At 35.9% G+C, this 21874-nt stretch overlaps 5 protein-coding genes across 5 annotated transcripts; 4 read left to right on the top strand and 1 right to left on the bottom strand.

The window, feature by feature from the left end:
- Nucleotides 1-364: 364 nt before the first annotated feature.
- MONOS_13787 (uncharacterized protein) lies at nt 365-862 on the top strand (the record flags this gene model as incomplete). Its single annotated transcript, XM_067866522.1, has 1 exon — nt 365-862. One exon carries the CDS (start codon nt 365-367, stop codon nt 860-862), a length of 498 nt encoding a protein of 165 aa, XP_067735419.1.
- A 4260-nt stretch (nt 863-5122) lies between these two features.
- Nucleotides 5123-7020, bottom strand: MONOS_14766 (putative methyltransferase-like protein 22; the record flags this gene model as incomplete). The annotated part of the gene is made up of 6 exons (XM_067867596.1): nt 6944-7020; nt 6751-6891; nt 6421-6702; nt 6248-6361; nt 6018-6168; nt 5123-5876 (listed from the first exon to the last, which is right to left on the bottom strand). The coding sequence occupies exons 1-6, from the start codon at nt 6990-6992 to the stop codon at nt 5123-5125; spliced, it is 1491 nt and encodes a 496-aa protein (XP_067735420.1). The 5' UTR covers nt 6993-7020.
- A 63-nt stretch (nt 7021-7083) lies between these two features.
- MONOS_14767fu14768 (uncharacterized protein) lies at nt 7084-14550 on the top strand (the record flags this gene model as incomplete). Its single annotated transcript, XM_067867597.1, has 7 exons — nt 7084-7226; nt 7282-7360; nt 7418-7507; nt 7584-7714; nt 7803-7911; nt 8097-8176; nt 8553-14550. 7 exons carry the CDS (start codon nt 7084-7086, stop codon nt 14254-14256), a joined length of 6336 nt encoding a protein of 2111 aa, XP_067735421.1. The 3' UTR covers nt 14257-14550.
- Nucleotides 14551-14928: 378 nt separating this feature from the next.
- MONOS_14769 (putative 60S ribosomal protein L18-3) lies at nt 14929-15755 on the top strand. The gene is made up of 3 exons (XM_067867598.1): nt 14929-14959; nt 15031-15120; nt 15185-15755. Exons 1-3 carry the CDS (start codon nt 14957-14959, stop codon nt 15635-15637), a joined length of 546 nt encoding a protein of 181 aa, XP_067735422.1. The 5' UTR covers nt 14929-14956; the 3' UTR covers nt 15638-15755.
- Nucleotides 15756-16561: 806 nt separating this feature from the next.
- Nucleotides 16562-20371, top strand: MONOS_14770 (uncharacterized protein). Its single transcript, XM_067867600.1, has one exon. It carries the CDS (start codon nt 16702-16704, stop codon nt 19831-19833), a length of 3132 nt encoding a protein of 1043 aa, XP_067735423.1. The 5' UTR covers nt 16562-16701; the 3' UTR covers nt 19834-20371.
- Nucleotides 20372-21874: the final 1503 nt, after the last annotated feature.

Consider the following 21874-nt stretch of genomic DNA (forward strand, 5'->3'; position numbering starts at 1 on the left):
GTGGAGAAAAGAAGTGTTGAAGGCAGAGAGAGAAGTGGCAGGGCTGTTGAGGTTGGGGAGAATGACTCCATCGATGGGGTTGTGGGTGTGTTTGAAGATGGTTGAGTGGATGGAGAGAGATGAGTGAAGGGAGAAGGAGGGGATTGAATTGATGTTGGTGTTGGTGGAAGTGGAAGAAGTGGATAAGGTGGTTGAGATAAAAGGATTGAGTGAGTGTGAATGAAGGGATGGAAGTGATAGAGGGGATTGGGGAGATGAGATGTTGGAGAAGAGGGTGTTTGAGAGATGGAGATTGAGGTGGATTTGGAGGTGGGGATGGGATTGGTGATGGATATGGAGAGGGGAAGGGGAAGAGAAAGAGGAAATGGAAGGGGAAAGGGAAGGGGAAGGGGAAGAAAAAGAAGATGATGAGGATGAGAAAGATGAAGGAGAAGGGGAAAGGGAAGGAGATGGAGAAGGGGATGGGGAAGAGAGGGAAGAAGGAGAAAAAAGGAAGGGCTGGACGAGGGAGACGAATGAGGAGAATGAGGAGTGGGAGATGGAGAAGGAGGCAGGGATTGGGGAGTGGGGATCTGGGAGGAGATTGTTTGGGGTGGAGAAGAGAGGGAAGGAGAAGATGGCAGGTTGGTGGGTGATGAGGGAGAAGTTTGTGAGGGCGATGGAGGCATGGGCAGAGAGGAAGAGGGGGCAGTGGTGGTGGTGGTTGTTGTTGGTGAGGGAAGGTGGGTGGATGGTGCAAGTGGAGGAGGAGATGGAGGCAGCGGAGTGGTGTTGGGCAGTGAGGAGTGGACAACCAGCGAGGGGGATGAGGTTGAGATGGGTCACACACAAGGAGGTGTTGATGAGGGCGAGGCTTGTCTGAGCACCACAGATGTGATTTCCCGACGCATATTCCACCTTGTCTGGGTGAGCGCCTCTGATGATGCTGTTTGCGATGTCTTCTCCATGAACGAGATTTATGGTGAGGAATGCAGCGAGTATTTGAGCTAATGCTGTGATCCTAATCATTTTCAAACTGCAGTGCAATTTCATATCTCCTCGCAAATAACCATAATTCTTTATGGTTTTATTTCTTTTGAAGTATTTTGAACGTTGTCAAGCAACAATTTAATTCACAATAATTTCAATAAGCAGAATTGGATGGATGATAAAATCATGATTTTTCATTTTAATTAAATAATTTTTTTGAGAAGTGAGGTGTTAATTCATTGTTCAAAAACAGCTTGAAAATCGATATTTTTCATTTTCACATAATGAACATTTGTGAAGTCGAAGAACCAGTTATTTCAACAGCGTTAATTGGATCTGAAAAAGTAAGAAAGATAATGTTTCAGTTAAAAATATCTGAAATCTCATCTTAGACTTTTGTGTTTAACATTTGCCACATAGCCATCATTGTGTTCGTTTGGAGGAAAAAAAAATTGTACAGTGATTTTTGAGTTTATCAAAAAAGATATTATACTATCAGTGTATAACAATCACCATTCAAGGAAAATGAATAATTGCTTTTTGAATAGATTTTGTATTTGATTAAAGAATGTCTCTTCATTTTGTGCAAATTACAAATTTGATAACTTTTGTTCAACTATTTTTTCTTAAAAGGGTAATTTATAAAAAAATCCTTTTTTTTCTGTTTTTTGTTTTTTGATATTTCAGAAATATTTTTTTTTTCCAAAAAATCATTATCATAATAACATTTTATCACAATTGCAAAAAAAGCGAACGTTATAGATGAATTCATTGAAACTCTGAAATAATCAAAATCCATTTCACTCAATTATTTGTTATTATAACCATCTTGAAAGGAACAGAAACTTCTTTTTGTTCAACATTTAGTATTTTGATTGAAACATCAAAAACGAAAACATTATCCTTTTAAATCTTTTTATCAATATTTTTTGTTTAAGGTTTTTCAATCGAAATACAAAAACATGGAAGAATAAATATTGCTTAAAGCTTTCAGATTAAAAAAGCTTTTTCTTCATTGAATGTGGATGAGCATTTCAAAAATAAAATGTCAAGTGTTCTTGTTATTGTTCAAGTGCTGGAACACACACACATTATTTCTTAAAAACGACAATCTATTATCTTTTTTCATTTGAGTGATATTATGAAATCAAATACACATAATATTATTCAATTTCGAAAGAAATTAATTCAATTTCGGAATTAATAATTCAAAATCGAAAATATATAATTCGAATTGGAAAATGAAAAAAAAAATACAAAAAATTGATTTATTGATTGTTTCAATTTAAAAAAAAACAGTTTTCTTTGAGTTATAATACTTGAAAAAGAAGAAAATAACATGAAATTTTCTGAAATCCATTCTCGAGATAAATTAAAAAATTCCGTCAAAAATGAAATTCGAAATTGAAATGTTATTTTTCGAAATCGAATTAATAAATTGAGAAATTGATTTATTAATTTTCGATTTTGAAATATTAATTCCGAAATTGAATTTTCAAATTTCGAAAATGAATTATTTTTTTCAAATAAGAATTATTTTTGGTGTTTATGGTTCGTATATTATTTTTGCATTCTCGATAATGGACATCGAGAAGTGATTGCACTTTTTGTTAAATAAAATTACATAAATGCATCTTTAACGTTCATTTTCATGTAAATTGCAAAACATAAAATATGGAAATGAAAATATTCCATGTATTAACAAAAGATAATTATGAATTTAACACTCCGGAAAATGTGATGATTTTAATAATTATCATACACATTTGGCTAATTTTTGTTTTGAAAAGTTCCTTTTGATTAATATTCAGATAAAAAAATTTTTAACATTTTCATCAATTTTCTGTTCCTGCTTACAGATATCGCACAAAGTACTGGACTAGATCGATTTCACAATAACTACAAGAGGAATAATTCTGACAATTTTCCTCAAAATACATCTCATGAATGCAAAGTAAATTGATAATCAGACTTTTATTGACTTATCGATTGAATGCAATTAATAAGAATTTTTTAAATCTCGGAGAAATAGGATTTTGAGTTTCTCCGAGATTTTAATTATCATTTTTTTCTGAGCATAAATGAAGCTTCTTCGAAGGTTTTGTATATCAGATGAGTTTGTATTGTTGAGATGTATTTTGAGGAAAATTGTCAGAATTTTACCTCTTGTGGTTATTGTGAAATCGATCTTGTCCGGTATTTTGTGCGATGTCAGGTATTTTATGCGATATCTGTTCGTTACTTTTCTGAAATGGAAAAAGTGGCATTGTCAAGTTTTTATTTTCATGATAGCGAAATTTGGTGAGCAGGAACAAAAATTTGATCAAAATATGAAATCTTTATTCTATTTGAGAATTGAACAAAATGAATTTTTCAAAAAAATTTTGAAACATGCAATTAACATTTGGTGGAAAATACCGTCTATCAAGCTATTTAGCTCAACGAATGAAAGAAAAGTTTCACTCATATCTTTGTTTGACTTTTTCTGATTTCAATATATTTTGGATTTATATCTTTGAAACACATATTATTGATATTCTTCAAAAATGCTTATTTTCCTCACATGCATATAAAAAAAAACACATTTTTCACATTTTTCTAATCATAGTGAGTTTATCGAAAGCACATTATATTTCAATGAAAATGCTTGAAGTCACAAAAATTTCACATTCACAAAAAAGGAAATTGTTCTTTTTTCTTTTCTTATCATTTCTTTCCTTATCATTTCTTTTTTTTTTTCTTTTCTTTTTCTTTTCTTTTCTTTTCTTTTCTTTCGTTTTTTTAACTTCTGAATTTATCTCATTATTATTTTTAAATGTTTATTTTTCATTTTCATTTCATTAATTTTTTCACATGTCATTCTTCTGTGATTCTGCTTTGCTCATCTTTTCTCTCTTTCTCTTTCTCTTTCTCTTTCTCTCTCTCCCTCTCTCCCTCCTTTTTTTTTTTTTTTTTTTTTTTTGTCATTGTTGAATCTTTGTCCAAATTCAACTAGCACTGCAAATTACATGGATGATCTTTTTAAATAATAGAATTCATTCAAAGTTTTTAATAATTACTTTTTTCTTTATTAGACTTATAAAAAATTGAGCTGCAACGGTTGATGCAAACTGTTTATGATGCTGAAATAAAAGAGATACATTTTTATAATAATTAACTTTGAGACGAAAACCAATGATCAGAATTTGAATGAAAGAGTGATTTCAAAAAGGATCAGCCAGTTACTGATCCTTTTTGAAATCAGACTTTCGTTCGAGTTTTAATCAAAAAATCTTTCTTTAAAGGGATTTTGAAAAAAATGAGTTGAAATTGATAACACTTATTGTTTATGAAGTTGTTATTGCAATAACAGGTAAATGCAGAAAATAGGGGTACCTAAATTTTTTCATTGTTTTGTTATATATAGAAATAAAAATCTAATTCACATTCATTCATGTGCTGCATATAAGTGACACATCAAATAAGAAAATTATGAAGGAAAAATGAAACAAACAATATCATATTCAAATTTATTTTCTAGTTTTTTTTATGTTATGTTCCAAAAAATAAATTTTTAAAAAAGGAAAATTTGAATTATTACCGTCAAATACCTAGAAACAGGACGTTCTATCATGCTTTTCAGTGGTGTGACATTTTAAGAATATTTTGAAGTTGTGGATAACCGTGATGCTTCAAAATTATTTTTTTGTTAATATTCTGGGTTTCTTTTTTTCATGATTTATTCATTGATGCACACTAATTTTTCTCCAAACCTAAAAAATCGTTATTATTTATCTTTTAAATAGCATGTGGCTCGATTATTATGCAGGATGAATGATTAGCTTTAAGATTTTTAGGTACCCCTATCTTCTGCTCTTACACAATAACAAATTTTTCCACAAATCCCATTGAGTTTATATTTTTGATCAAAACTCGAACGAAAGTATGATTTCAAAAAGTATCAGCCAACTTTTTGAATTATTGTTCCTAAATAGTTTCCCAAATGCAACTTTTTTCTTTTTAAATTTTCTTTACAGTTTTCCCCCGTATTGTGTTATTGAAAAGTATTCTTCCACAAATTTTAATTTCAAGAATTTTTTTTAGCTAAATTTTTAAAAAGAAAATATATACATGACTAAATTTCCTTTAACAGTCGTTGTAAAACAAATAATAATTAGCCATGCTTCCACAAGACCCATACTGACATTGAATCTATTCCATCCAATTCGCTGATTCTATTCTCAAGAGGGAAAAAAGGGCTGATTTGTTTTTCTTGATCAGACGTAAATTTTGAAATATTCTTTGACTTGGAGCAATTTTCAGTATGCGAAAGTCTCTGTCCTTTTTCACCAAAAACAAAAATTTCATCTTGCAATGAAGTTGATATTGGTGTTTGCCATCTTTCCTTTGCGGCTGGCTCTGAGTCAATTTTCAGGCATATCAGCTTTTCCAGCAAAGGAGGAATGACAATATGATACTGCTCTAAAGAGCTCAAGTTAACTTCACAATCCAGCTGAAAGCCACAAAATGGAATAACTTTTAGCAACTCGTCTATTCCTTCATCGCACCCTGTATTTTCAATTAGTTTTTTTTCTTTTCCCCTTTTGAAGCTTTCAGATGATTCATGCTCTTCGATTGACTTAGCAGATTTTAACTCTCTTTCTTCTCCTGACGAATCGCTTAGATCATCTTCAGCAGCTTCTCTTGTTCCTGTTTTCTCTTCCTTTTCGCTGTCATTGAAGTCCTTTTGCTTCTTTTGTTTGCCTTCTGCATTTCCTTCTTTTTCGCACAAGATTCCTCCAACGTCCACAAAATGCTCTCTGAAATAGTTGAAAGCAGGATCAGTGGCAGAAAGAGAAGCAAAATCAAAGCAGATTCTCTTCTCCAGCGATAATACGAGGATGTCCGTGTTAACTTTCATCGATGAACTTAAAATTGAAACGTATTCAATTTTGGAGTTGTTCAAGAAAAAGATAACAAGGAATAAAGAAATAAAAACAGGCAAAGAAATTTGAAAATCATTTTCATTTTCTCACTTTTCAGTTTTTATTAATTTAACTTTTGCAAACTTCAAAAACTGGAATAATTGATCAGTCAAAGCATTGTCGTACACCACATCGCATGCAACATACAAAACTGGATTATTGTGGAGATAATCAACATCATTCTGATTCCAGTTTAAAGAATTAATGTCGCCTTCCGGATGCTCACATAAATTTACTGAATAATTCATTTGTCAAAAAAGGTTTTAATAAAAATTAAATTTACGTTATATTATCAAAACTATAAACATTCAAACTTCCTTTGTTCCAATCCAACTCTTTCACAAAAATATGATCCTTCTTCACAAATGGTTTACCTGAATTATGCCGGACATTTTCCACAATTATTGGCAAGCACTCTTCAACAACTTCTATAATACGATGCAAATGAACAAAAGTAATTATATTTCAAAATTATTTATCCACAAACCAGTTGCATAGACACGGTTACAAAAAGATGATAGAAATAACGATGGAATTCCAACTCCACATCCAAGTTCAACTGCACACGGAATGCTAAAACAAGGATTGTTTTTTTGTATTGAGTTTATAATGCAAAAAATCCAATCAACGCAATAAAGGCTGCCTCTCCAAATCTGAAGTCCAACTTTTGAAAGTGGAGTAGATCCGCAATGGAGAATTATATATCTCTCATTTCCAGTAAAAGTTTTTTGTTCTTTTCCTTTTCTATTTCTTCTTGATGTTATTATATCTTTTTACAAAAAATAAAAGTTTAATATTTTGACAATGAAAATCATACCCCCATCCTCATCTACAAGAAGATTTTCACCATCTTGATGCTCACGCAAAGGAATTTTGATATTTATTTCTGTTGATAAAATATCAAAACCTTTTGATTCGTGCTTTTGAAAAGCAATTGGAGCAATATCACGATGAACCTCTAAAAAAATAAAACATCAAGTTATTAAACAATGAAAAGTTAACATCCATACCAGATAGTACATATTCTGCTTTGATATTAGAGCTAGGAAGCGTACACATGTTATCAATTCACATATTTCAATTCATTGATCTTTCAATTAATTAATTTTTTGTTGGGCGAAGATTATTTGATCCTGCTATTGCAATTTGAATGGCTGAGTTTGACCACACTACCGCACTAGCGATGCTGCGGCAATCAATATCAGACCTGGCAACTAATTATAAACCTCCAGAAGAATGGAAAACAACACTTTCTTTGTTAAGTCAATTAAATAAACTCATTATTGATTCACTGTTTGTTTACATTTCTTAACAACATAGAGTTGCTAATTTCGTAATTTAATTCCAGTTCGATCAAACAATTAGACGATCTCACGCTTAATATTTGGATTGATTTTTTACATAATTTGAATAGCCTTGTTTCTTTGGTAAACATTCAAACATTTTCGCAATCATTCACTTACCATTTGTTTATTTATTTATAGATTACTGCACAGGAGAATTGTGGAGTCATTGGCTCACTCGTTTTAACAACAGAAATTACACTCAAACTTTTATATCATGCAGCTCGCTTTGTATGCTATTATTCTAACTATATCCTTCGTAATCTTAAAATACTATGTGCATGATCTATTATATGTTGCTTTTTAGATGGGGCAAAGTTCCATGAACATGGTTAAACACAGTCGAGAAATTGCAAATTTGGTCACGTTTCTCGATTCGCTGAAAGAAACTTCAGGGCGTTGCACAAACATTCTTGTTGAAAAATCTGAAGATCCAAGGTCTGAAAATTGTTATTATATTTAACTTCACGCTTTTTAAAATAAATGTTTAAAAATTCAATTCTTTCAAATTCTTCACACCTGAAAGGGTTCCTCCATCTGTAGCTGGAATGATCATAACATCTATTTCAAATGTCATCCGATCGAATCCGAAAATGACTATTTCTGTTATGATGCTTCCTCTACTCCAGACTCTGGTTTGCAAACACAATAACTTAATTTAATATTTCATTCAAATTTTGATATAACTTTTTTAATATTTTTTTTTTAATATTTTTTTTCTGAAATTTATCAAAAATAAATAAATAAATCTTCTGTTAATTGCACATCACATTCAATTTTGCATTGAAATGCTAATTTTTTATTTTTTTCATTTCTAAAGGTTAAACGACATCCTTCAAGAGAGCCTGATTCTGCCTCCTATTTTTTTGATCTTCGCCTGTGCTTTTATCATTTTTCAAAGTATGTTAATTTATTTCATAGAAAACAACGTATTTTTTTTCAAATTTGTTTTTGCTTATCTTTTTTACAAAATGAAAAATAATATTTTTATTTTTTAAAACGTAATTTATTTTTTCCTTTTTGATCAATCCTATATATATTTATTTACATCCTCCCCACACCCTCCTTCTCCAATCCTTCTTCTCCTCTCTCCCTCTTTTTCTCTAACCTTCTCTATTCTTCTTCTCTCTCTCTCTCTCTCTCTTTCTCTTTCTCTCTTCCTCTCTTCCTCTCCCTCTCTCTTATTTATTTATTTATTTATTTAATTTTTCTCTTTCTCTTTAACTTTCTTTCTCTCTCCCTTCTTTCTTTCTTTCTTTCTTTCTCATTCAACCAGACTCGAAGAAACCAAGCAGATAGCACACCAGTCCCAGCCGTATTATCAGGCAGTGATGGCAGCCAAAGTGATGGCAGGAGACAAAATGGCTCAGTCAATCCCGCTCATTCAGCCTGTCCATACGAATCAAGCGCAATTGCCAGCTTCTCAACAATCACAGCAACAACAAGAGAAGGAGAAAGAGGAGAAAGAGGAGAAAGAGAAAGAAAAGGAGAAAGAGAAAGAGAAACAAGAGAAACAAGAACAAATGAATTCAAATTCTTCTTCTTCTTCTTCTTCTTCAATCAGAATGGAAGTAGAACCAACATCAACAATCGATGATTCGATGAAGCAGTCATCATCTGAATATCCACAAAGGGAGAATATGAAGGGAAATGCGATGGAAATAGAAGAAGGAGGAGGAAGAGAAGGAGAAAGAGAAGAAGAAACAGCAATCTCTAAAAAGAAAGCAGACATTGAGGCGAAAGTACTGCTGAAGAGGATTTTGAGGGAAGTGAGTGCAAACACAGTGGCTGAGATCTTGGCAAGGGAAGAAGAAGAAGAAGAAGGTGAAGAAGGAGAAGGAGAAAAGGAAGAAAAGGAAGGAAAAGAAGGAAGAAGGAGAAGCAGAAGAAGAAAAGATAAACCATCATCATCATCTTCTTCTTCTTCAACAGCAGAGCAAAAAGAGAATTTTGTGTATTTGATGAAGCTTCTGATGAAAAGAGAAGAAAACAAAGGAAGTGGTAATTCAATGCGAAATGATGATTTTTCAATGAAAGATGGGGCGAACGAAGAGAAAACAGGGTTTGATGAAGAAGTCGTGAAACAAGCTATTTCTGCATTGAAAGATTGCTCTCTTTCTTCTTCTTCTTCTTCTCTTTCTTCTTCTCTTTCTTCATTAAATTCTTCTTCTTCTGTTTCTTCTTCTATTTCTTCATCTTCAACAAATCTAAGGAAGATGTTATTGTCTCAATATACATCATCATCATCTTCTTCTTCTTCACCTTCTTCTTCAATTTCATCTTCAGCTTTATCTTCAGAAGAAGAGAAAGAAAAAGGAGAAAAAGAAAAAACCGAAAAAGAAGAGCAAAAAGCACAAATGCTTCGAATTTGGGGTGTTTTGATGAAATTGAAAGGGATTCTCAATGAAAATGCAGAAGAAGCAGAGAAAGTGAGGAAGAAGAGAGAGAGGTGGAAGAGGCAGCTGAAAGAGAGGAAACAAACAATGAGAAGGAAAGAAGAAACTTTTGGGTTGTTTTTGGAGGAAGAAGGAGAAGAGGGAGAAGGAGAAGGAGAAGGAGAGGAAGGAGAAGGAAAGGAGAAAGAAGAGAAGGAGAAGAAGATAGGAAGAGAAGAAGAAGAAGAAGAAGAAGAAGGGAAGAAGAGAAAGAGAGAAAGAAAAGAGGAGGAGGAGGAAGAAGAAGAAGAGGAAGAGGAAGAAGAAGATGATGATGAAGCAGATGATGAAGATCTTTCGTTGGATGAGGCAGAGAATGAGCTGGTGGAAGAATTAGAGAGAGAAATGACAGGAGAAGTTAAAGCAACATTCAAAAGGAGAAAAATAGATGAGATGGAGAAAGAAGAAGAAGAGGAGGAAGAAGAAGAAGAAGAAAAGAAGAAAAAGAAGAGGAAAATGGAAGAAGAAGAAGAAGAAGAAGAAGAAGAAGAAGAAGAAGAAGAAGAAGAAGAAGAAGAAGAAGGAAGAAGAAAAGAGAAGGAAGAGAAAAGACTTGTTGATATGCAGGAGAGAGAGAAAGAGAAAGAGAAAGAGAAAGAGAAAGAAGAAGAAGAAGAAGAAGAAGAAGAGAAAGTGAAGAAACAAGAAGCAGCGTTGAAGGCAATTGAAGAAGAGAAAGAGAAAATAAAAGAAAAAGAAAAAGAAAAAGAGAAAGAAAAAACAAGTTATGAAGAGAAGCTGAAGAGAGAAGAAATAAAAAGAGAGAGAAAGAAGCTAAAAGAGAACGAGATGGAGACGCACATTTTGCTTCGGATGGTTTATTCTTACTTCAACATCAAATACATTTATGAACCTTTTTCTCAACCTCATCCTCTTCCTCTTCCTCATTCTCTTTCTCTTTCTCTCCAAAACGACTTCACTTTCTTGTCTACATTTTCGTTTGCTTCTTCTTCTCCTGCTTTTCCTCATCCCGTTGTTGCTTTACCTCCTCTTCCTCCTCCGCCTTCTTCTTCTTTTTCTTCTTCCTCTTCCTCTTCTTCTGCTCCTCCTTCTCTCTTCCCTATCATCTCTTCCCTCTCTTCTTCTTCTTCTTCTTCTTCCTCACTTAATTCTTTCTCCAACCTCACCACCTCCCCGTTTCTCTCTGCTTCTGATGCTTCTTCTCTCCCTTCCTCCTCCCTCACTCACGCCTCCTTCCCTTCTTCTTCTTCCTCTTCTTCCTCTTCTTCCTCTTCTTCCTCTTCTTCCTCTTCTTCCTCTTCTTCCTCTTCCTCCTCTCCTTTCTCCTTCTTCTTCCCCTTCTCCTTCACCGAGCCCTCTGACCGCCTCCTCCTCCTCAATGAGCGTGTCAGCTCTGCCATCGTCCGCAGCGCCGTCTCTCTCCCACTCGATTCTCCATTCAACATGGAGCTCCTTTCCCTCATCATTTGTGGGTTTTCTCATCCGCTTCTGGGGATAGATGAAGAGAAAGAGAGGCAGAAAGAGAGAGAAAGAGAGAAAGAGAGGGAGAGGGAGAAGATGAGGAAGATGTTGGAGTTGGCGCAGATGAAGAGAGGAGGAGGAGGAGGAGGGAGTGAAGGATCAAATATGTTTATTCCTTCTTTTTCTTCTTCTCTTTCTTCTTCTTCGTCTTCTTCTTCCTCCTCCTCCTCTTCTTCTTCTTCTTCTCTTTCCACCCTCAAGCTTCCACCCGAAGTTGAAGCAAAAGTGGCGTATGAAGCAGAGCAAAGAAGAAGCCTTGCTTTGAAATGGCTGTTTGCCGAGTTTGTGAAAGCAGCCGAAGAGAAAGAGAGAGAAGAAGAGGAAGAGGAAGAGGAAGAAGAGAAGGAGGTGATGATGGTGATGAGGGAGGTGGAGAGGAGGAGGAGGAGGAGGGAGAGGAGGGAGGAGAGGAGAGCTGCTGGAGATGATGATGAGGAGGAGGAGGAGGAAGAAGAAGAGGAAGAAGAAGAAAGTGAAGAAGAAGAAGAAGAAGAAAAGAAGAAGAAGAAGAAGAATAGCTCCAGTGTGAATGAAACAGAAGCAGAGGGAGAAGCGAGAGAAGAGAAGAGAAGAGAAGAAGAAGACGAGCTGGTGAAGGAAATGATGCCGAAGATGCATAAAGACTCTTCTTCTTCTTCAATGAATTCTTCGATTAACCGATTTTTGTCTATGTTTGACAGGAAAAGAGAGGAAGAGGCAGCGAGGGAGACAGTTAGAGAGCTGAAGAGGATGATGGAGGAGAGGAAGAGGAAGAGGGAGGTGAGGAGAAGGAGAAGAGAAAAGATGGTGAGGAAGATGGCAGAGAAGGAGGGAAGAAGTGAAATGGATGAGAAGGAGGAAGAAGAAGAGAAAGAGAAAGAGAAAGAGAAGGAAGAGGAGGAAGAAGATGATGATGATGAAGATTGTTCAATAGATCATGTGTTATATACAGCAAATCTGATGTTAAAAACTCCACTTTCAACAACTCCTTTATCTTCTTCCACTTCATCATCATCTTCTTCTTCTTCTTCTTCTTCTTCTTCATTGACAACTTCTTCACCTTCCTCCTCTCCTTCTTCTCCCTCATCTCTCCCCCCCTCCTCTCTCCGCATCCTCTCCACCGCGCTCTCCCCCTCCCCCTCCTCTTCTTCTCTCACCCGCCACTTCCTCTCCACCCGATTCACCCCTCTCCTCTCCCTCATCCTCCACGGCTGGTCTGTGCAACTTCCTCTTCTGCTCAATGGGAAGATGCAGCAGCCGCACCGAATCTTCCTCTCTCTGCTGACGATGCTGCCGTCTTTGCCCCGGCCAGCGGTGTGTGTGGTGAGGAGGATGCTGATTGGAAGCTATGGGCATGTGGACGATGGGTGTGTGTGTGGGGTGGTGGAAGGGTGGGAGGAGGGGAAGAGGTGGAGAGAGAAGAAGAGGAGGGAGAGGAGGAGGAGGAGGAGGGAGAGGAGGGAGAAGATGAGGAGGTTGGGGATAAGGGGGAGGAATAATGTATATAGATACGGAAGATATAGAGATGAAGAGGAAGAAGAGGAAGAAGAAGAAAATGAAGAAGAAGACAAAGATTTTGACTTGATTCGCAACATCACGTGGTTCAATACGATGCAAGTACACATCCACAACATTCTTTCTGCTTCTCTCCGTTCGCATGGAAATCTCTTCTCTTCCATCCACAAGCACTTCTTCCTCAACAAACCACACAAAAATCTTCTTTCTTCGCTTATGCTTCCTCATTCTTTTTCATCATCATCATCTTCTTCTTCTTCTCTTTCTCCTTCTCTTTCTTCCTCCTCTTCCTCCTCTTCTTCCTCTTCTTCCTCTCTCTCCTCCCACACCACCCTCCTCCTCTCCAACCAGCCCGTCCCTTCACTCGAAGTCTACGGCCTCTTCCTCCTCCGCAGCTTGGTTGAATCACACCCCCTCCACCGCTTCTCCTTCTTCTCGCTCCTCCTCCACTTCGCTTGCCATTCCCCTCTTTCTTTCTCTTTTCTCTTCCATCCGAATTCTTCATTTTACACAGCGCAGCCACTCACACACGAATTCTTTCTGTCTGCTCCTACTGCTGCTACTGCAGTTGTTATGTCTTCTTCTTCTTCTTCTAATTCTTCTTCTTTAAATAATAATAATAATGCTAATGAAGCACAAGGAGCATTAGGATTATCAAAAACATCTTCTTCTTCTTCTTCTTCTCTTTCTTCTCTTTCTTCTTCTTCTTCTTCTCAATCACTTGGCAGAGAAGCAGCACTCAAGGCGATGATGCACAAATTCCTTCCATTGGAGAATTGGAAGGAGCTTGTGGTGAATTTTGTGGTGAACGTGATGGAAGAGATATGTGTGAGGTATGAGGAGGAGAGGAAGGAGAGGGAGAGGAGGAAGGGGGAGAAGGAGAAGGAGAAAGAAAGAGAAAGAGAGAAAGAAAAAGAAATTATCAATGAAAATGAAGGCAATAAGGAAGAAGAACAAGGAGAAGAAGAGGTTGATAATCAAGAAAACAAACAAAGTTTGAATGAAACCGAAATAACTAACGAAAATGGAATGGAAAAAGATACAGTTCAAAAACAAGAATCGGAAAATATCAATTCATCATCATCATCATCATCATCATCACTTCATCCTCATTCATCTTATTCACTTCCTCCTCTTTCTTCTTCTTCTTCTTCTTCTTCTTCTTCTTCTTCTTCTTCTTCTTCTTCTTCTCTCCCTCCTCTCCCTCCTCTCCCTCCTCTCCCCCCCATCTCCGACATCTTCGATGCTCCATTCCACGCCTTCCTCTCTCTCATCGTGGCCGACCCGCCCCGCCTCCCCCTCCTCATCCGCCTCTACCTCCTCTCCTCCCCCCCTCTCCGCTCTGCCATCCTCCTCCATCCTTCCATCAAAGAACTCGCTATTGTCGTTCAGCAGCACATGGAATTCTTCAAAGACACCGTTTCCCGCTCACAGCCCTTGGCTTACCCGCTGCTTCTTCGCTTGACTTCGCTGGTGTACCCGCATCAGAGCGTTCCGTATCTGCTGAGAGAGGCGCTGGAGAAGCTGAGGAAACAGCTGGAGGAGTCGGGAACGGTTATAGATGCATAGAAATGAAGATATAAATAATAAACATTTTGTGATAGATCAAAAAGAACGAAAACTTCAAGTGTCAATAGATATTTTTGAAGCTTCATTGTTTTAAATGAGCATGTTATATGAAGTATTGAAGTCGTAGCGATTCTTCTTTCTTATTTATACGGAACTAATTGCATTTAAAGTATTTATGACAAAAATTTTTAAATTTTGTCATGTTTTAATAATTTTTATTTTTGATCATTTCGCAAAGGGCACTTCAATGTTATTTTCAAATATTACATGAAACTCCGTTAAAAGGATATATGTTTGAATGAAATGTTTTTATGACTTGAAAGTTGTGGACCAAAAATAACAGAATAAAACAGCAAAAATTGAAAAAAACTTGACAAAAGCTAAACATTGCTTTTTTAAATGTAATTAAAATATAGAAAGTCTATGCATTAATAATGAAGTTTAAAAAACGAAATAATTCTAAGTTCATTGAAATATTCGATTAATAGCATTTTGTTAATATCTTATATAATACGCGCTAAATACTTATAAAATTATAAAAATAATAATAGAAAAAATTTGTTTAGTTAAAGAAACATTAATATTTCACATATATAATGATATTTATTAAGAATTTTTAACATGAATTTGTTCAAATATTATAATATATGGGTTAAATAAATTACCGTCTGCGACCATTGATCAGTATCATTCTACAAAAATGGTATACTCCTTCGATAATAAGTTTTTGTTTCTGTAAAATTGTTTGGTTTTATTTTGATGCATGAATTGTAGGCAATTGATTTAGTTGCTGGAGGAAGATCCAAGGTCACAAAGAAGACCCGCACAAACTCAAAAAACCCATACATGGCCATGCTCATTAAGGTTGGAGTTAATATTACAACAATATTTAATATAATTTTAATTTTAATATTTTGCAATTATTCAGTTGTACACATTTCTCGCAAGACGTACTAGATCTAAGTTCAACAAACTTATTCTTCATCGTCTGATTAAATCAAGAACAGTTCGTGCTCCAATGACCGTGAGCAAAATTGCTCGTTTGATGAAGAGACAAAAGAGAAAGACCGCTGTTGTTGTTGCAACTGTCACTGATGATATTCGTCTTCTTGATCTCCCAAGATTGCGTATTGCTGCTCTTCGCTTCACGCAAACAGCACGTGCACGCATCATCAGAGCTGGAGGTATTTGCATGACCATTGACCAACTTGCCATGAAATACCCAACAGGCAAAAACACTGTCCTTCTTCGTGGACCACTCAAGGCACGTAAATCATACAGATACTTCGGACAAGCAGCTGGTCTTCCACACTCACACACAAGACCAAGAACACTCTCGAAGATTTCAGAGAGACAAAGAGGTTTCAAGGGAAGCAAGTAAATGCCTTTATCTTGTCAAACTTTTGCATTTTTTCATCTTTATGGCATTTCATTATGGATCATCCTCGTCATTTAATGTTTCTCAAATAACAGAATAAGCTCTTCAAAATTTTTCTCTATTCTTTGTTGAGGCCATATATAAAAAATAAAATTTAAAAATCAACATATTGTGGGTGTTGATCAATGTGTTCTTGAAAAGCTATGAGTTCGTTTTTATTATTTTGTTTGTCAGGCTTATTGATCGAATATTATTGCGAAAGTTATGATAGATTTCGAGAAAGCGAAATGAACATGAACAATTGTCTCGCAGATAGTGCAGAATTTTCTATTTTGCTGAATTCTTTTATCAACGATGAAAAAGATTTCGTGCAAAGTGAGAAACTGCTTAACAATTCTGCATTATTATGCTTTAAGAAAAACAATGTTTCCTTTTCAAAAAACGAAAAGAAGAGTTCTTCATTTCTTTTTCAATTAGCAAATACGTCTTTCTGTCTTTCTTTATTTACTGTTGAACAACCAAAAAATGGAGCGATTTGTTATGCACACGATGCTTCTTCTTGTTATTTAGATTCGTGTCGTATTATTCTTACTTCAAAAAATCCACCATTAACATCAGCATGCGGAAAAGTTTTGTTATCGAATGTTTCATTGGCAAACGAAATTCTAAAAAATTCACCAAGTGTTTATCCATCTATGGTAAAGGAAATGTTGGTTGCAAATTATTATGAAACGGGTTCTGTGACTATTGAAAAGTCTCAATTTTCCAATTTTGTTGCAAGCTTTTCATCTGCTTTTGCAGCTACTTCACTTTCTTCTGAAGTATCTATTTTATCGTCTCAATTTTCGAACATTTCTGTTGCAAATAAAGCGAGTACAGATGGCTTTGTAGACATTTATCGGGGATGTTACTCGAATCAGGAGGTTGTTCTCGCACATAACACTTTTAATGGAGTAACCAATCCATTTTATGGTACAATTGTCACTGGAATTAAAAAACATCCGTTCTATTTTGAATCGAAGAATAATACGTATTTTTCTTGCGTTCATGCAGATACAAATAATACAATGAATGCTAAATCTGGGATTACGTCTTCAGTTACAACGTTGGGACTACCCGTTATGAATGCATTTGAAATACATTACATAATGACAAGGGCGACCGTCAACACGCGAAATGAGACGCGCGGGCAGGTGCTATTTCAAGATGACGAGTTTGACAATTGCAGAGGCATCGACAAGCATGGTGGTGCCATTTATGTGGATGACTCTGAAACCGTGTTCACAGTTCTGCGCTCAAAGTTTTCCGGGTGCTCCACAAACAAGAGAGGAGGAGGTATTTATTCTATCCTTGTGGCTGAGATGATGATCATGGAATGCCAATTTGCCAACTGTGAAAGCGGAAAAGAAACCAATTCTGTACATACAAGCTCAGGCGGAGGGGTGTATTGCTATTCGCACCAGTCGTCTGCTGTGCTGGAAAGCTGCGTGGTCAGCCAATGCACAGGCAAGTTCGGTGGCGGCTTTGACATTCAGGGAATGGAGGATACGCTGAATGGAGTTACAATAAATAACTGCGAGTTTCTTGGCTGTTCAGCGTCTCCATACAGTTCAGGTGGAGTCGAAGTCGGAAACACGAAGAAAGGAACAAAAATCACGGAATGCACATTTCGGGGTAACACTGCGTATACAAACGGGGGAGGACTGTATGTAAAGACGAGCACGTGGATGAAAGAGGCAACTGATGGACAAACTCCAAAGTTTATTACGTTTTGTTTCTTCCATGAAAATAAAGCCGATGAGAAGGGACACGATATTTTTATCAGAGGAGAGGATGTTACAGCAACGCCTTGCTACTCTTCGTTCTCGACAACAGTCGATGGAACAGGAGAAGGACGTTTTTACATCTTCCGCAGCAAAGCTGACCAGGAGAAGAAAGACGAATGGCTATTGCTTGGCATTCTTTCGAGGTTTGTTGATCCTAATAACGGTGACGACGCTGATCCGATGTGCGGGATTGACAAAGAGACCGCCTGCCAATCCATTTCGGAAACGATTGCTAAGACACACCAAACAGAAGAGCAGAGACTGAAATTGGTGAGCACACAATTTGCACCAAGCGATACGATTGCAATTGGCTCAAAGGTGATAGTGATAAATGGAATGGACAGAGATAATACGATTTTATCTGACGATAACATAACTGCGACTTCTTCTGTGCAGTCAAATGCGGCATCTACTCATCTGCTGTTAACCGTTGATGAAGGATCGCTAACAATAGCAACGCTGAAGATTGAGCACGTGCAGCTTACGGCTTCCATTGTCGCAGTTACAAATGCGAATGGAAGATTGTCCTTTCGAAATGTTGAGATTACTTCACAACAGCAATCGTCTTTATCACTGGAGCGGAACTCTGATGCTTTGCGTTTATCGACGGAGAAATTAATGAGGCATCGGGGAATTAATCCAAGATCTTCGGATGTATTTACAGCACCTTTGTTGGAAGTTTCTGGTGGAAAAATTGTTGTTGAAGATTGTCTCATTCATTCTTTTAATTTGAGAGATACTTCACTTTTCAGTTTTCTGAATCCAACAAATGTTGGAACCGATTTATCTGCTTCGAAGACAAAGGCAAATGCTGTTTCTTTGACTTCATTTACTGTTCAGGGAACAACTTTTACTGATATTCACAGACTTTCTCCAACAACAGATGCAAACGCTGACTCTGCTTCATCTTCAGGCGAAGTTCCTGCAATCTTCCACCTCCAAAACATTAAAGTTCCTATCTCTTTGAAGGATGTCATCATAAAGGAATGCTCATCTTACGTAATTGTTGGCTCTTATGCACTGCTCTCAAATTGTGCATCCGTTACAATAGATCGCTGTCTTTTCAATGGAACTTCGCAGAAATCTGGTGGCAAACTTACAACATCAGAAGAAAACTCAATTAAATCTTCTCATGTGGGAAGTCAAATGTTGCTTGATCCAAAAGAAGAACTTGCCAATGCCGAAGCTGAAGGAAGTGTGCGCGAGGTGTGCGGATGGGAAGGTTCTGTTGTCCTTCTTGTGTCGTGTACAGGGTCTGTCACAAACACAGAAATGACTTTGTGCAAAGACGGGGCTCTGAGCATCAAGGGCGGTTCAGTGGTGCTGAAAGGCAATGATTTCCACGATAACGATCCGGGTGTCGCAAATTATCCGTCTGCCCGAAGGAACGTTGTGTGTTCGGGTGATGCTTCATTTGACCTGCAAAGCGTGGGCGGAGGCGACGGAGCTGGGGAAAGTGTGTCTCATTGGATTCTCGATTTGGGGTGCAATATGAAAGGGATAGCCTCTTCGTGTAATTCGACTCTGTTCGTTCCCGTTTTGAAATCAGTTGAGCGAAAATACAAATCTTCCGGCGCGAATGAACAGAAGTTGAATGAGGAAAATAGGGGCAATGAACTTTTTTCAATGGCATCTACAGGCATCAAGCCTCCTGTTGCTGAAGCGTCACCACGATATGAGCTGACATTCAAGGGCAAAGACTTAGACCCGTGCAACTTGACCTTCAATGTGATTGTTGATGATTTCGAAGACAACGGAGCATCTGCTGTGTATGTGACTGAATTCCAGTTTTTGAAGTTTGTTGGCGAGGAAGAGGCGATCGGTACAATCGACCCTAATTTAATCGACAACAGGCCAGAGCGGGCTGAGATTCGGGCTGAAATTGTGTATGTGAATGCACTTGGTGTGAAGCACTTTACTGACCCGATTGTTCTGATTGCTCGTCCTCCGAAGAAGTCGAAGACGGGACTGATTGTTGGGCTGTCTGTGGGAATTCCTGTGCTTGTGATTGTTGTTGTTGTGTGCATAATAATAACAGTGTGTTGTGTTAAGAAGAAGAAAGCTAAGAAGCACGAAGAAGAAGAAAAGAAGAAGAAGCACCTCGAAATGGTTGCTGAAGCAGAAAGGCAGCCAGCGAATGAGAATAAGCCAGATTCTTCAAGTGAAGGAAGCAGTAGTGCATATGAAAGGCCTGCTTACATGGTGTCAGATTCCATTCCGGCCTCAGAAAAAGTGGATGAAACAGAGAACATTTCTGTCCTTGCGCTTCCTGCTGAGACAGCGCTCCCAGAAGCATCTGCAAATGAGGTTGCAGTTCAGGAAGTGGTGGATTACCTTCCAGCAGAGCCACCGATAGATGTGGATGAACGTTAAAAATAATTGTTAAAAAAAAAAAGAGTGAAAATTAAAGTCTCACTGCTATATTCAGTCCACTTGATTATTCGAATGTTCCTGCTTAGGAATAGCAGGAAATTCTTGGCTGTTCTCATAAATATTGTTTGTTTGTTTGTTTGTTGAAACAACCGCAGTAACTGCTTTGTTTTTTGTGTTGGAAAAAACAGCATAATTTGTATTTCATGTTTTTGTTGTGGATAAAATAATAATTTCTCTTCTGACTTGAATTGCTGAGATTTTTGAGTTTTGAACTTTGCTTTTGTTCTATTTTCTTTTATCAAACGTTTTGTTAATTTTTACAATTCTGCGAATAGTTAACGTTTTTTCCAACAATTTGCGATTGTTTTGTATGTATTGAATGATTTGAGCGATTGACTCATCGTTTTACTTTATTGAACCTCCTTGTATCCGAGCTTGTTTATGCATGGATACTTCTTTGAAAATTTTTGATAGGAAATACTTTCAAAATAATTTTTTCACAATTTTAAACTTTAAATGAAAATAATTCACATAATTATAATTTATCACTTGTGTTATTCTAGAAGAAATGTCCCAAATGACGAAATTTCAGTTTCATTGGAATCAAATATTTAATTTTTATAAATTTTTGCAGTTGATCTGTCAAAAATATCACACAATTTCATGTTTGTATTTAAAAAAAAAATTTATTATGAATTAAAAAAATTGTATTACGGTCAAAATTGACAAATTTATAACGAAATACATGAATAAATGACAACATTCAATGAAATTGAAAATTAAACATTTGCATCTTTTCAAAAAGAATGGTTCATTTGGTGAAAAAAGAAAGATAGAATATTTGTGGGGTGATTATTTTTGAAATCGTAACTTTTTTCTGGGTGTTTATAATCATGAGTATTCATTTGCATTTGTAAAATGATTTTCTTTCTTAAGAAGTCTGTTATCTCTAATTTCAAAAGTCATTGTTTGACTAAAAAAAAAATAGCGCAGTCATTATAAAAAAGATCTTTCTCTTTTCAGAGTTCATATATGAATGCAATCCAAATCAGATATAATCACATCTGTTTTTGCATAACTTTTTGTGACTATATCCGATTGTGATTATACAGATATCGCACAAAATACCGGACATCGCACAAAATACCGGACAAGATCGATATCACGATAACTGCAGGAGGAATAATTCTGATAATTTTCCTCAAAACACATCTCGTCAATACAAACTCATTTGAATAACAAGACTTCACTTCAGCTTTATTTGTGCTCAGAAAAAATTAATTTTTGAAATCTCGGAGAAATAGAATTTTGAGTTTCTCCGAGATTTCAAAAATTAATTTTTTCTGAGCACAAATAAAGCTGAAGTGAAGTCTTGTTATTCAAATGAGTTTGTATTGACGAGATGTGTTTTGAGGAAAATTATCAGAATTATTCCTCCTGCAGTTATCGTGATATCGATCTTGTCCGGTATTTTGTGCGATGTCCGGTATTTTGTGCGATATCTGTATATGATGATGCTCAACACAGAAAAAAATAAAAATTTATTAATTAATTAATAAAATTTGGTTCGTATTTTTAATTTTTGAAAATTTATCATTAAAACGCATTTTTCACTTGCGAAATCAATTTTTTCATTAATACACATTATTTAGACTTTTTTTAACATAATTTTGAAAAATAAAAAATTGAAAATTTTGATCAAAAAATCGATATTACATTGAAAAAAGCACACATGATAATATAAAATGTGATTATTTATATTTAGCCCTGTGATTATATGCGATTGAAAATGAATGAAAAAAAAAAAAACATCGGTGCATTGAAAATTTTGACTAAAACCGATGTTGATTTTATAAGATGAGAATATATCCCGTTAAGACTGTTTTCCACTTTTATATTGTTGATTTTTCTTTTTTGAAGAAAATAAAGTTGCAATTTTTTTATATTTTTCTTTCGAATATTGAAAGACAAAAGATTAGTGACATTGAATCGTAAAAGATAACGCTCTCAAGGCAAAAGTTAAATTTTGTTGTTTCAATAG

The sequence above is a fragment of the Monocercomonoides exilis genome (genome assembly GCF_001643675.1).
Source record: "Monocercomonoides exilis strain PA203 chromosome Unknown scaffold3-2548433, whole genome shotgun sequence".
Taxonomy (NCBI): Eukaryota; Preaxostyla; order Oxymonadida; family Polymastigidae; genus Monocercomonoides; species Monocercomonoides exilis.

What these genes read in the sequence shown, in the direction of transcription:
- MONOS_14769 (XM_067867598.1), top strand. An exon ending in ACATGGCCATGCTCATTAAG is followed by an intron (nt 15,121 to 15,184) that starts GTTGGAGTTAAT and finishes GCAATTATTCAG; the next exon opens with TTGTACACATTTCTCGCAAG.
- MONOS_14770 (XM_067867600.1), top strand. Translation starts at nt 16,702, where the DNA reads ATGAATGCTAAATCTGGGATTACGTCTTCAGTTACAACGTTGGGACTA.